This window comes from Syngnathus scovelli, chromosome 19 (assembly GCF_024217435.2).
Source record: "Syngnathus scovelli strain Florida chromosome 19, RoL_Ssco_1.2, whole genome shotgun sequence".
In the NCBI taxonomy this organism is placed as follows: domain Eukaryota; kingdom Metazoa; phylum Chordata; class Actinopteri; order Syngnathiformes; family Syngnathidae; genus Syngnathus; species Syngnathus scovelli.
This window is the reverse complement of record NC_090865.1, coordinates 4,606,540-4,621,474: the sequence shown is the minus strand read 5'-3', so window position 1 is coordinate 4,621,474 and position 14,935 is coordinate 4,606,540. Positions and strand designations below refer to the sequence as shown.

The following is a 14,935-nucleotide window of genomic DNA, read 5'->3' as shown; positions in this document are numbered from 1 at the left end:
AGAGTAGGAAGGGGGGGGGAGAGCAGAGAACATGTCAATCGCTATATGATTGTAACTCAATGCACGAAATGTGTGGAGTCACATTGGCATGCAGATGTAAGGGAGATCTAAAATAAAGTTTGTGACCACCTACCAACACACCTTGGCAGAGGGGAGCTCCAGACCCGCCTCCGACCCCCTAAGCACACCACTCTTGCTGGACCCTCCAGTCTGTAACCCGGGAAACAGGAAAAGATGAGGGCGTCACCCACTCCATACTGAAGACCCTTTCTGGTACTATAAGGTGGGATTCCTGGATCTTCACATGGTTCCAGATCATATTCTGGAAAAAAAACACAAATATTAATACAAGATATCACATCTGCTGATCAGTGTAATAAAACTCACCAGAGAACGTGATGTTGAACCCCTCGTACGAAACGGAGAAGTCCGAGAGGAAACGAATCTGAGCCGTGTAATTCCCAAAAAGTCCGGCGCTGAGAGGTGGAGGCAACGTTGAGCCTGTCAATCTCCAAAGAGGCTGCGAGAAGCTACTGTTCTCGGTCACCAATAAATGGTCGTGAGGGCTCTCCAGATGGAACGTGTGGAAGTTGAACTGGACACCTTCAAGGCAGAAGAAGTGATGTTCATTTAGTTTATATAAAAGAAAAAGAAAAGTCAGTTTAATGGTCATGCTATTCCGCCGGTGTTGTCGCCTTAGGCTAGCCTATCAGTGCTCCTCTTACATGACAGCTTGTTCGGCAACACATGAAGGCCACTTAAGATGGAAGCGAGATGACATTGTAATGGATTCCGACTGTCGACAGATTTCATCTGCTCACCTTTGCCGTGGGAGGTCTCGATTATCCAAGTGCAGTTGAGATTGTGCGGGTAAAAATCAGGGAAGCCCGGAGAAAGGATGGTACCAAAGTTGCCCTGGATGTAACCTCCGCAAAGTGCTGGTGTCAAAATAAGAATAAAATCAAACAAGTTGACTCCCTGGTGAGCAAATTGTGGGTCAACATTTTGGACCGTACCATCGCAGCTAGGGAGTGGGCGGCTCCACTGAAAATTGGGTTCACATTCCAGAGGCTCCGGATCGCTGAGCGTATAGCCGGCGTCGCAGCTGAATGTCACCAGAGCTCCCACGTAGAAGTCATTTCCGTGGCGGAGTCCGTTGACGGGTATACCCGGGTCCACGCAGTGATCTGACTGCAGCTGCAAAGCTAAAAAATACCAAGGGACACGTGCAAAACAATTTTCTGAATTCGGTCAATCGAGGGACACAGAATATCTAAACGCGGGACGATTTTTTTTGAAAGCAGTCCCAATTAATTATTTAGCGTAGCATCCTTTTTCGACAAACGGATGAGAAGTTTTAGTCTTCTTTTTCCACTCTGCAATGTTTCCACGTGAGTGGGCATAAATTATTCATACTTTGCAAAGATTTACCTACAGAGGAACTGCAAAGGGAAAATTACTGGGAGACCAACAAGATGATCTCAGGGAGCCGATTTCAATTTACTGGGGCTTACTTTCGTAGCGTATTCGGAAACCGATGTCGGAGTGACTTTTGTCGGTGGAGAAGAGGAGATACAAGAAGCTGGAGGTGCTGATGAGGAACTGAGGAACTTGAGTGCCTTGGTAACTTCCAATCAGGGGTGAAGAGGGAAAGCGGCCATCGCGGACCTCGAGGACATCGTAGTTGACCTCAGTGCGGAACCTGAGGAAGAGGGAAAAAAAAATTAAAATATCTGAATTCGCTTTCCAGATTCATTGCACGCATTTGGTATGTTTCCCTGCGTGTGCTCATTCCCATTGTGTCTCTGACTTTTTTTCAAGTCAAGGCACTTCATCTTCAAAAGACCCGAATAAATTGCAGTGACTCGGAGCTGTGTTATCTAAATGAAGTGTTTTGTGATATTTTATTGATGTGACATAAAAATGATAGACGAACAAACATTTATGTTGGATTCATTTTTCATGCCGTGCTATCAAGGCACGAGATGAGGACACGAGGATGAGCCTGGGTAAAACGCTAATGTTGCGTTTGATCCGACAAGTCCCTCTCTCGCTTTCTCGCTGTCTCTCACTCTTGCACACAACCATCACAGTAGATTAGACCCCCCCCCATCTTCACAATGTCCCCTGACAGATACTTGCATAGAAAATGCCCGCATAACAACTTGCATGCGTGCACGCCGATTCCTGTTGGTGCAAGAACGTGGCGATCCCTCAGGGATTGAGTATCATGTAAAGGGATCAAATACTTATGAGGACTTATTCAATAAAATATGTCATTGAAAGCGGGCGGGGGGTGGGGGTGGGGGGGCTTTACACAATACTAGATCACTCAAAAAAAAAAAAGATGACATGGCAACATTTGTATGACTGACTTGTCAAATATGATCTTGATGGGGTAGCCTGGAGGAGCTTCAATGATCCATTCACAGTTAAGAGCCTCCTTATAAAGTTCTGGCCAGCCGGGGGAGAGAATGATCCCAGTGGGAGCCTTCAACTCTCCTCCGCAGGGGGCTACAAGAACAAAAGACAAGACAGGAGATGGAAATGAGCTTCATCTCATTTCTTTTACTGCAAATGCAAATTGGTCACCTTAAGATGAACCGTGTTTCCAAAAAGAACATATGTGTTTCTCGATATCTATTTCTCACCTTCACATCTGGGAACAGCATTGTCCCAAACCACGTTGCCATCCTTGAGGATGCACGATATAGTTTGCGAGCCGTGGGTTTTAATAAATCCCTCCTCGCACAGGAATGTGATGGAACTTCCCAGCTGAAGACTCTCACCAAAGCGTTTCCCGTTAACTGGGACTCCCGGGTCGGGGCACTCATTGTGGCGAAATGCTGTAATAAAATCCAGAAGAGTTTTAGGCACAACAGACCTTCACTGACTATTTGAATCTTACTAAAGTCTCATTTGCTTGTTGTGAGGTTTAGATATTGAGTCAAAACCCCGGAACAAAGGCGAGTTATCCAATACATCACCTGCACTACTTTCACACTTACTCTTCACAGCTAGGTGTTGATGAATCCCCACATGGATCCATTGAACCCAAACAAAGTGTGAGCCACACATCATCCATCATGCTGTTATTTATTAACACAGCCAAAATGGCCGCCATGCAGTTTGGCGTTTCCTTAATTAATGTGAATGATGGGCGGGAAAAAAAACTGTCTTGTAGTCAGATGACATTGTCCTCTAGAACTCAACGGAAACCTTCAATTGACAGCTCCTGTCAGCGGGCTGTATTCGTTATATATTCACCTCGTACAACTTTCTCATTATAATTCATGAGCCGCCATGTGCTTTTCACAATTCCATTGGGGAGTCCCTTTCTGCGAAAAGGGGATTTGTGTTGCTTTGTGTCTTTGTTAAGGTCAGAATACTTTTTAAATTGTTTTTGAGAATATGGCTTTGAATTGTTAACTTGACATACACACTATCAAACAAAAATTAAGTGAATTAAGTTTAAAGTAAAATATTTGGAAAATAATTCGGAGGTTTTATGTTCAAAAATTCAAATTTAAATAATTCCATAATATTCCAATAAAATAAAAAGATATAAATAATAAATAATAAAATTCAAATAATTCCAATGAATTACACACTTGTGCGTATGCAACAGCTGCAACAATCTTGCAAAAAAAAAAAAACAAAAAAAAACAGACTACAGTAGAGTATATCCTGCTAACAGGTTTGCCAAAACCATCTGGATATTTCCTACCAAGTCAGCAGCAGCCCAGAATAGAATATAACGAGCGCTGCTGCAATGTTTGTCGGCTTTGTCTTTGTTCTAGATTTATTTCGACGTCAAGCCTCTATATAGACAAAAAAAAGACAGCGAGTTTGTCATTTTCTTGGAGTCACTTGCAGTGTGCGAAAGGCTTTGCCGCAGAGGTAGAGGAGTTTTGCAGATATGGGTGACTCATTGTTAGCTCACTTGATTTATGAGCTTCATTTGCATATGCATTGACAAGTATCTTGAATATTAAAATTCCAGCGAGGCCTTGATCAGCTTACTCGTAAAAGTGATGTTAAAGCCTCGGTTGGTATACGTGTGGTCGGTCAAGAACTCTAGCCGGGCGACGTGGGCGCTGGTGGTTATTGGAGGTGGCAGAACGTCGCCCGAGAAGGTGCCCAGAATTGGAGACTCAGCCTGGCAAAAGACAAAGATGATCAGAATGGTGAAAAGTTTTGAATGAAGAATCAAAGTACCTTTCCACCATCTTTAATAGAGAGGAAGTCAAATTGTTTCTCCATGCTCAGGTCGTTGAAAGCCAAATTGATTCGACTCTCCGGGTTGGTTATGATCAGCCAAACACAATGCATGTTGTTGCCGTACTCTTGCGGGTAGTTTGGGGATAGAAGGACTCCCGAGGGTGTGGTGAAGTTGAAGAAACAGGAAACTGCAAAGAGGAACGAGAGGAATTTTTAGCACTGGCGACGTCGGGTTCATCAAGAGCATGGCTTGGTATTAGCTTGGAAAAAATTCAAGCCACGTTGCCTGAGAAACAGCATTAGCTAAGCTCTGTAGCGAATATTTCATGGCAGAAATGCCAACAGTGGGTTGCTTAAAATAGCAACAGCACTGGTGAAGATGACAATCCGTCAGTGTTCATTTGTGTTATTTCCAAAACTCAAATTTAGTCAGTAAACAAGATTTTGCTGTAGCTCATTTTAATCAACACTGTCATTTCTGTGTGTCAACTATAATTTGTGTTTATTTCCCAAAATTAAATGTTTATCTCCAGATTAGGAGTGATACAGCAATTGGAATTCTTTACCTTTCCCATTTGTCTTTGCAATAATTGGGAAGCAAACCCAACGTATTGTTGGAAAATTCACATTGCTGCGAACTGCCGAGCTAATCCGACCATTTATTATGCAACAAGCCAGCGCTCATCCACAACCGTCATGCATATTAATATGGACAAATTCATTGTGTTCATGCGGAAACACGAACTTACAAACGCAGCTGGGTTTCTTGGCCGACCACTGGTTGTTCTTCTGGCAGGTGATGTTCTTCTTTCCCACCAGCTCAAAAGCAGGCAAGCATTCAAAGTACAGCTTGTCGCCGTGACGAAAACCTGTCCCCTCGCGTTTACCGTAAGCGGGGATACCGGGGTCACCGCAGCTGCCTTGGTCAATTTCTGGTGGAGACAAAACCCCCAAAAATTGTGATGAAATAGGTTTTTTGGGGTAAATTATTTTGAGAGGGTTTCAGGATGCAAATTAGACTTCCGAGTTGAAAGAATTCAAAGCATATCTTCTCCTTCATTAAGCAGAACTCATTGTTTTAATTACATTTGCTTTCTGCATACTGTTCCACTTTCTGGGTTATTTTTACTGATGGAAAACAAACATCTTTGGGCCAGGGAGACGTCTTGCAACGCGGGGTAAGGTAAAAATGTATTCAGAAAGCAGCAGACACTTGAAAAACTGGCACAACTTGACCTTGATCACCCTTCAGTGAGTCATCGAAATAAGCCATTTCGCTTTATTTGCATCAAACAATGAACACTTGACAATGCCGATATTGCAAGAACCTTTCAAGCAGCACTTACCTTCGTAAGAAACCTTGAAGCCCAGAGATCCGCTGGTATCATCAGTTTTGAAATTCAGCCACATCTGATGACTGGTACTAACCACCAGATCCGGAGTTGTGGTACCTGACAGACTAATAAAAACATTTTTTTTTAATTTTCTTCATTATCTGACATTATAAAGTAAGAAAGAGAAAATAAAAATAGTTGAGGCTTAGTGAGTGGGAAATCAGTCAGTGGCTCCGAAGTAATTTACCCCAATCTGAATTTTAATTTCATTCAATTCTAATTAGGTAGGAATGCCAACATGAAAAGCAAGTAATTAAGGGTTCCAAATTCAGCGATGCCAATTGGAAGCTAGTCAGAATATAAAAAAGGTGCTCTATAATGGCGGTTACCTGCAATTTCCAATATGATATCTCCTAAATGGATTTTTTTTTTTTTTTTTTGTACGATACACAATGCCACACATGCGTCATTGCAGTGTTTGAAAAGGGAATGGAGGGAATTATTTTTGCCAAAATGAAAATGCTGCAAATAATAACAGAAACGATGGATTGCAGAATCCAACAAAGTTGTTTAGGAACACGCAGGGAGAAGTCAAAGTGGGTCAGAGTCGATACTCACACATGAAAGATGGTCTTCTGGTCCCCCACCACATCGCCATCCCCTACTGTTAGCGTGTCATAACCTCGCTCCAGGTCAAAGTCCTCAAAGGTCAGCTTGATCACCTAGACAACATCAATGAGAATAAATTAAATAATAAATGCTGGACGATTTATTTCGATTGACTCCTACCTTAGACGTATCTGTCGCAGTGATGACCCAAGTGCAGTTAGCATTGTTGTCGTATTGGACCGGATAATTTGGTGACGTCATGACACCGCTCGGTCCTTTTAATTGACCTCCGCACATCGGGGCTAAAATAATACAGATCATTATCACCGAGGAAACTGCAATGATCAGCATTAGATTAGAAATTTAGACTCCAATACTTCTTGACCCAAGCGCAGCCCAGATAAAGTTAATCATAAAAGCCTTTGGCTGATTCGTTGGTGATGAGGCCTGGAAGGCACATTTCGAAATTGGATTCCTTACATCCTTACAATCGTATTAGTACATCATTATCTGGTTCTTTTCGTTGAGTTAAATCAGCTGCATATGGACTCCCTCGAGGGTTAATTCTTAATCGTATATATTTTTTTCCCTGTTCATACTGATATTAATTGCAGCATGGACAAAATCTGTAACCTATTTTTTGTCTTTCTGTGTCTTGTCTGAAAATCCTTGAAGCCGTGCCAAAGTGTCCACTGTGATTTATGATTACAATCGTAACTTTGAGGAAATAAAACTATGTGAAAGCGCAGAGACTTCCATTTCTAATGTCAGACACAAGTAAGATGCTTCCCTTCACAGTGACGTTTCGAAAATGGAGCTTCAAGGTTTTGCACTGCAGATAATCCAGCTCAATATACTCAATATACAATACTTGCAGCTTTAGGAAAAAAAAAAAAAAAAAAGTTGCTTCAGGCTCTTTGTATATAATGAATTGTAAGAGGATCTTACATAAAAATATTTGTTCAGCAGATAAGATCTAACAGCAGCTGACACCATGTTGTCTGGGACTAAGGTCATTTTAATTCCGACACAGACCTATTTTTATTATTTTGTGTTTGTTTATTTTATAACTCCTAAATAATGTTTAATAATAATAACATTTGTGAGCATTGCAGCGGCCAAATTTCCAGCTTTGGAAAATCGGCACATCCAGAGGGGAGCTTTGACATTTGTGTATATGCAAGCCAGCGATACGCAATCATAAGAAAGCCTAACTAATGTGTACACAACAAAGCAATCTGTTAGGACAACAATGTGGCTCCTCAGTGCAGAGGGAGTGAAAACTTTGAAGCAGCCAATCCTTCAAAGGACAATGTGACTTTTGTTATCAAGGCCTGCGGGGATCTGCATAGCGGAGCTGTTAAACATCCTTTCAAATTAACGCAGAATTTCAATGAGTGCTCCAAGGCAAGTGTGTGCGTGGGTACCTTTAAAGTGCCGAAAATTATTTAAAAGGACTTGAACCAGTCCGGGTAAAACACTTAGTAAAGCCTCTACAAAGAAATTAATAATATTTGCTCTGACCTTGATGACCTTTATAAAAATAATACATGGCAAAAAACGACAAATGATGCAAACTTAGTAAGCAAATGACGTAAAACATGGAGGATAGTGTGGTGACCTCCAGGTCTCCAGACACTTGCCTCTACAGATGGGCCGCTCGTCACTCCAGCCCACGTAGCTGTCAGTCACTCGGAGGCAACTGATGCTCTTGGAGCCCTGCAGCTCATAACCCTCGTCACAGGAGAAATGCACGGTGGCACCTCGCCTGCGGCAGATGACGTACATTCAGGTGATACATTCATATTCCTATTTGAATATTCAACACGGTTTTTAATTTTACCTAAAATCAGAGCCTTTTCTTTTGCCTCGATCTGGGACGCCAGGGTCGGGACACATGTTGTGTCCTTGTGCCACACCCATTTGAGACACTGGGGGGGAAACACAAAAATATGTCTTTATTTTTTACATTATTATTATTATTATTATTATTATTATTATTATTTTGTATTTTTTATGATATTATTTTTTTATTATTGTTTATATTGTTTTGTATATTTTAGTGAAAAACTTACAGACTGAGATCTTGTGATAGTTGTCTTTGCTCGGTAACATCTTGACACCCCGAGACTTCAGCTCAGTCATCTTCTTCACTGTAGAGGGGAAGAAAAAAAAAATCCTGACATTATGAGTGGCATAATTTTTGCTTGAGGAGGGGGGGAACCTGTTTAAATTAGCTCCGAAAACAAATGCTCATCGTCTGTCAATGAATATTTGCAGAGGAATTTCAAAAACCTTCATCAAACTCAGTTCTTTTTTCCTACTAATTCAGTTTGATGACTTTGTCAGTTCTTGACATTTAGAGTGTGTGCTTTTCTGATGACGCTGACAGAAAAAGAGAATAAAGACAGTGTCTTCGTGAAACGTGCGCTGCTACCGGAGTCTCGTAAAACGCGGAACCGTGAAAGAGAGACATAATGAGTGCAAACATTAAGAAATGGGAGGATGGTATTTGGGCATTAGCATCCGTGTTTGTGCAATGTACAGAACATATAAAGTTAAAAATAGAAATAATTATGAAATCTACTGTGCACACGTTGAAATGGAAAACAGGATTTAGAATGAAAAGCAGATTAAAAATTTATGTGACAAGAACAGATTGAAAAAAATTATTTTTTGCTCATTTTCACTGAAAATTAAAGCAAAAATGTTTTCCATCAGGTTTTTCTCCACTGGCCTTGACATCATCGTCTCTGTTCAGTGTCTTCTTGAGAGTAGGACAAAATGAAAAGTAAGGTCATTAATATTTTATTTCCCTGGGAACATGAGTGCGCTCAGCAGATCTGTCGCCCTCTTATATTATGAATTATCTTTTGACACAAGTTCATAGGTTAGGATTTTGTTCTTGCAGCCACAAAGAGTCGAAAAATCTTAAATTGCTCATCAAAATCTACATGTGGACATTTTGATGCGATTCACATTATCCTACCTTGGTATTGAGCGCTGAAACCTTTCAGTTTGTGGTTGCCGTCCGATGTAAAATGCAGACGAAGCCAGTTCTTGCTGCTAATAATGGGAGAGGGGAGGTTCGGGCCAGTGAACCTGTAAGTACATCGAAAAAGAACGGAGCTGAGTACCTTTGAGTATTATGTTGAGAGCTTTTTAAGCACGCCACAAACGGATTAGTTAGCACATCTTTTGCACCCGAATGCACTTAAATAAAAGACCCGGTGCTCACAGACACAGCAACAAAAGTGCTTAAGTGCTTCGGGAAATCTTGGTAGACTCTTTCAAGCTGTGTCATTTATTTATTTATTTATTTATTTATTTATTTATTTATTTGTTTTTGTATATTTAATCATGATTTTATTTTATTTAATATATTTAATTTTTTTGATTTATTTATCCATAGTGAAATTGAAATTTTGATTTATTTATTTTATATATTTATTTTAATATATCTATTCATAATATATATTATTTATATAATATATAATGTATTTTATATAATAAATTTAGCATTTATTTATGCGTGATAAAATTGAAAATCAGGTGTATGCTTCATACGACAGTGGACTTGATAGATGATGCAATACTGATATGAACGGCCATATTTGTTCGGGGTGTGTGTTATATCGCCAAGGAGAATAGAAAAGAGTCAGATCATGATCACACTACTCACTAGCTTTAAATGATCCCCACAGATCACTAACAGCTAGCAATATAATATTATATAAAAATGAAATATCATAAGAAGGAACGAACGCATTGATTTGTCTCTCACGGCAGTTTGAGCACAAAATAACTTAAATAGAGTCTGACAAATAAAAAAAGGCAAAGACTCAGGTGACAACAAGGCTGTGCAACCCATAAAATGTGGCAGTAACAATAAAGTCTATAACAAAGTCTTCATCCCATCATAACACCTAACAAATTTGGCAGTTCCTTCCCAGATTGCGCCACTTTTTTTTTTCCCATGTAACATATAAGTGTGGAAATGAAGGGGACTACAGGGAGCTGTGCAGTTAGTGTGGAGCAGACTGTTGGAGGTCTTCTGAAGGATGGCGTGCTTCTTTGTGCTTTCTATCGTTCCATTGAACCTTCCCTGTATTAGTTTATTATTGTCTTGAGAGCACGGCGCTAAATCAGTTTTCTTTTGCTTGGTCCCGGAGCTCCAGTGTCTGAGACTTCTTTAATGATTTCTAGTCCAATAAAACATGTTTTGGTCCAGAGCAAGGTGAAAGACGAGGATGTTTTTTGATTGAAGGTGGATATTACGCCATTATGGGACGCGACACGCTAAGGGTGCTTTCAGAAGTGCAGTTCATTTTCTGTGAGTTTGATTGGGTTCAATAAGGGTTGGTACCGTATTTTCCGCACTATAAGGCGCACCTAAAAACCTCCAGTTTTCTCAAAAGCCGACAGTGCGCCTTATAATCAGGTGCGCCTTATATATGGACCGATATTGAGCCAATACAGCAGGCGTGTCCAAATATATGGATTTATATATGGATAAAATTTTAAAATGGGCCATTCATTGAAGGCGCGTCTTATAATCCGGTGCGCCTTATATATGGACAAAGTTTTAAAATGGACCATTTATTGAAGGTGCGCCTTATAATCCGGTGCGCCTTATAGTGCGGAAAATACGGTATTCAAAAATAGATCTGATAATTTTCATACAGTCAAAATTTTTGCGTGGCGTTATTTTTGCATCATCTTTTCTCTATTCTCGGCAATCAAACGAAGCAGTGGGTGGAGTTTAGGTGTCAGAGGTGACTGGTTCCACAGCATGATCAAACGTGTTACATCTTAGGGGCATGACTGGATCTAATGAACCTGTTCACATGTGGGAGTTGCCATGGTTAGTTAAGTCGAGGGACCGTTCCCGGGCTAGACGTCGCTTATAATTGCCGCTACTTTGGAAGATCAATCAGATGTCTGCTCTGTATGCAAGTGTGTGTAGCGGAATAGGGGTCACAGTGACTTTAAAGCAAAACTTTAAGCATTTTAATGATGTGTATTATAGCGCAGGACAGGCTAATCCAGATGAAGTATCGCGGATGCGGACACGCTGGAATGGCCGTATGCCACTGATAGTCACACAAAATCCCTTCAGTGAAAGTAATCAGTGTGAAAGTCTGGGGTGGCGGTTTTAGCGTGTTGGCTGTGACCTTGAGATGTCGCGGAAATGCACTATACACTCGAGGTTTTAACTTTCATCTGAACCGCCAATCAGTTCTTGATCGTGGTAAACAAAATCCATCAACCGATAAAGTTTGCCACGAAGCCCTGAGGTAGTTTTGTTTCATATAAGGAAACTTTGGAAGTTCATCATGCCAACATGTTCTCTTTTCTTACATCTCCCTTGGTCGGAAAGAAATAGAATAGCCGTTCTTCTATTTCAGTAGCTTTTGTATAATTTAAAAGCGGACTTCTGGTCCCAGCAGGGTGTCTTGTTAAATCTTCAGAGGGATTCCTGTGTTCCTCTTCTGGTCTAATTTTCTGCTTTCACTGAACATATAATATGGACACTGATTGAAAGAAATTTCCTTCCAGGGAGGGCAACACTCTTTCTTTTCTATCTGCTCTGCTTTAAATATGTCACATGAATTTAAAGTTAAATATATGCTGGATAGCGCATTGGGAATAAAACCCCCAAGATGGTGGAATAAATAAATTTCTACGCGTAGCGCAGAAACATAAACCTCGAGCTTCTCAATTCATGCATGTCGAGGTTTCAATGCCACTTAATCGGCAATTGATTTCGCTACCAGGAAGATTAATGACTTGGGTTACAAAAATTTTAGGGTGTTATCAAGCAGTCCATGACGTGTTTCAGCCCAGTTGGCATCTAAAAGCCAATAAAGTTTGCAAGACTGAGTATTATGCATGCTTGAGTTTTATACACTTCCCCTTTTTGAGTATGCTCGGAAGACGTTGCTCTGCACAATTGTTCTTTTACTATAATCCATTCCAGACCTATTATTTATAACTTGCGTAAAATAAATGCACGGAAAGAACAGAAATGTCACAAGTATTATTTTCAGGTCCTTTTATCTAATGGTAACTTTCAAACAAATGTCATTTTGAAGGACTGATTAGCGCACCCCGGGTATTTAACTGACGGCTTATCAAGAACAAACAAATAAACCACCAGCGACAAATTGGCCGGCAATGAAAACATGAAGAGAAGCAAGGCAAACAAAAGAGAGCACATTGCCGAGATGAAAGCGTCTATTGAAACGGTTCAAGGTCAACGTTCTGATTTAAGTCGTTCCAAAATCCTTACAAAGACAGCTTGACATATTTTATTTGATGCCGTGTTACTCAAACTTGTAAATACTAATATCGGCGTAAACGGATAATAGCCGACTTTTATAAGTCGTCTATTGTTGCGTTTGGTTGAACTCTGTAACTAATAGAAATAAATGAGAATCTCTTAAAAATCATTTTTGGAGGTTCCTGCGCTCATTAAACGTGTCCCTGATTTAACAACATCCCATTAGCAACGGTAACTTACTGACACTCATAAAACTAAATGGCAAATAAAACTGTTGCCATACAATCTGCTCATGTGCACTTTTTATAATGGACAAATAATGCCGAGTCAGAACTTTCCCTTTTAAAGAATAATCCCTGACAAGGAAGTCATTAAACAATATATAAAGGTCAAAATAATACAACGAAGCTAATCAACTTCAGGGGTGAGCATTCTAAAAAATCACCAGTTAAACCATCACCATTTATTATTCATCCCGCCTTTTTCCATCAATGAAACAATACGGTCTTCTTTCACAGTTGGCCTCAATCTGTGTGGAAAATAAGCCAAGCCTTAATCAATTTCCGACACTTTTATCGCCCAAAGTGCTTATAATTAAACATTTTTATTCTCCAAAGTCTGACACAACTTCGGGATTTATACGGGATACAACCCTTAGGTTTTATTCTAAATCACGTAACTGCTGATATAACAAATACTACTTAAAACTAAGTAGGTTGGATAGAACTGAGAGGATTGTAGTTAAACAACACAAAGTGGTAGTTTAAAGTATATTCTATCAATAAATGTGTCCGCCGTGTTGTAACGAGAATAATCTTCACCGTAGCAGCTCCGGCTCGAGAGACACAAGGGGATCGTTTACAGTTCATATCAGGAGTTTATATTTGTGGATTCAAAGACAACAACTTGCTCAGAGGAACTAATGTGATTTTCTGCTGACTCCCCACTCAGCCACTTTTCACCTACGCAGAGAAGACCGTGTGCTTTCGCTGGCCTATTGTTTGATTTTCAGCATGACCGACTGTCAATGGTTTTTGAAGCATTAGGGAGTAACTGGTAAGATGATTTGAAAATGGAAGCTGTGGCGGGAGAGAAATGACACCAGCAGGCAGGTATAAAAAAACCAAAAACATTTGAACGCATCATCTGTGTGTTCCGTTGCTGTCCACCCACTTGTATGGCAGCATCGTGTACGTTCAATTTAATTGGTACGGGGGTCACACACAAAACCCTTCATGCATTTACTTTCATCCTGGAAGGTTTAACAGCAAAGGATGGAGTGCAAAAAAAAAAAAAAGGGCTTTGTTGTGTACACTACTAACCCTTTGTCGGACTTTCACAGACAGTTTTAATGAGACTGATGATTCATTTTGCAGGCGGCCATTATTCGCCACAATTTTTTTTTTTTTGTGTCATGCTGTGACTTTTTCAAAAGGATCCAATTTGTTTACATAACACTAGCTTAAATTAGAGTGAACAAAATATTATAGGGGATTTTCCTTTTCTTATTGTTGCTATTAAAATATTTGTAGTGGAAATTTCCAAAAATATACTACATCATTTTATCTAGTGTCTTGAGTGAAAATGACTTTTTTACAGAGTGGGAACGTTCAACTTTGCCTTTTTTGTTCCATTAACCTTCAATTCACTCAGACCAAAAGTAATTTTAGAATGATAACATAGTGTTGGGCTTTTGGGATTATGTATAATATTTTATCCATCTATTTCAAGAATTATATTAATATTTATTATTGTTCTATCCAATAGGGAGGAGAAAGTCATGTTCATGATAGATTTAAAAAAGGAAATGTGGAAAAATTTTCACAACACCTGACTGTGGCCAATTTGTCACGAAAAAAAACCCCGATCCAATTAGAAGGAATCTTTCCATGTGCCAGAGTCAGCGCTGACCTTTCACCCCACCCCCTTAACCTTAACAGCTACCGCTTCTGCAGATGCGTGTCGATTCAGATGATAAGAAACCTCACATCTTAAAGCCTCCTAAAAATGGAACATTTGACAGCAGTAGCTTTTTTTATGTTACTTTGTGTGACTTCAAATAAAAACACACACAGTGTGTAGTTTACAAATTCAATGACGTGTGACTCCTGAGTGCTAAAATAGTTTCATGCATCACGTGCACTCCTGGCAGCTTTATTACAGTACACGTGAATATAAAGTAATTGGAAAGAGTTTTTTTTTTTTGAGCCGCTGCTATTTTACCCGTCCATCCCTCCAGTGACTTGAATTTCTTCAAACTATCACTTGATTAAATTGGGTGAGGCCCAATGAAGCCACAAGAGCATATTTTGGTACCACGGGGCACGGAATGAGATTCGTATCAAAATGAACCACTTCTTGCTCAGTACTCAAAAGCCCTTACTATTATCATTTCAGACATTTAATTATTTGAACAAGCTGTTCTAATATTAAAAATGTCTTTTCATAAGCCTATTTTACAAATAGTACTACTGTTCCTTAAAATATT

At 39.9% G+C, this 14,935-nt stretch overlaps 1 protein-coding gene across 1 annotated transcript in view; it reads right to left on the bottom strand.

The window, feature by feature from the left end:
- csmd2 (CUB and Sushi multiple domains 2) overlaps positions 1-14,935 on the bottom strand; it is an 83,197-nt gene that overhangs the window by 35,574 nt on the left and 32,688 nt on the right. The window contains exons 6-22 of the mRNA XM_049751343.2: positions 9,154-9,266; positions 8,240-8,317; positions 8,008-8,095; positions 7,808-7,932; positions 6,345-6,466; positions 6,174-6,277; positions 5,568-5,680; positions 4,971-5,153; positions 4,219-4,409; positions 4,024-4,159; positions 2,652-2,846; positions 2,376-2,514; positions 1,515-1,702; positions 1,017-1,205; positions 822-938; positions 388-603; positions 134-322 (exon numbers count right to left, since the gene is read on the bottom strand). Coding sequence (XP_049607300.1) covers positions 134-322; positions 388-603; positions 822-938; positions 1,017-1,205; positions 1,515-1,702; positions 2,376-2,514; positions 2,652-2,846; positions 4,024-4,159; positions 4,219-4,409; positions 4,971-5,153; positions 5,568-5,680; positions 6,174-6,277; positions 6,345-6,466; positions 7,808-7,932; positions 8,008-8,095; positions 8,240-8,317; positions 9,154-9,266 — 2,486 coding nt within the window. The remainder of the gene's footprint in view (positions 1-133; positions 323-387; positions 604-821; positions 939-1,016; positions 1,206-1,514; positions 1,703-2,375; positions 2,515-2,651; positions 2,847-4,023; positions 4,160-4,218; positions 4,410-4,970; positions 5,154-5,567; positions 5,681-6,173; positions 6,278-6,344; positions 6,467-7,807; positions 7,933-8,007; positions 8,096-8,239; positions 8,318-9,153; positions 9,267-14,935) is intronic.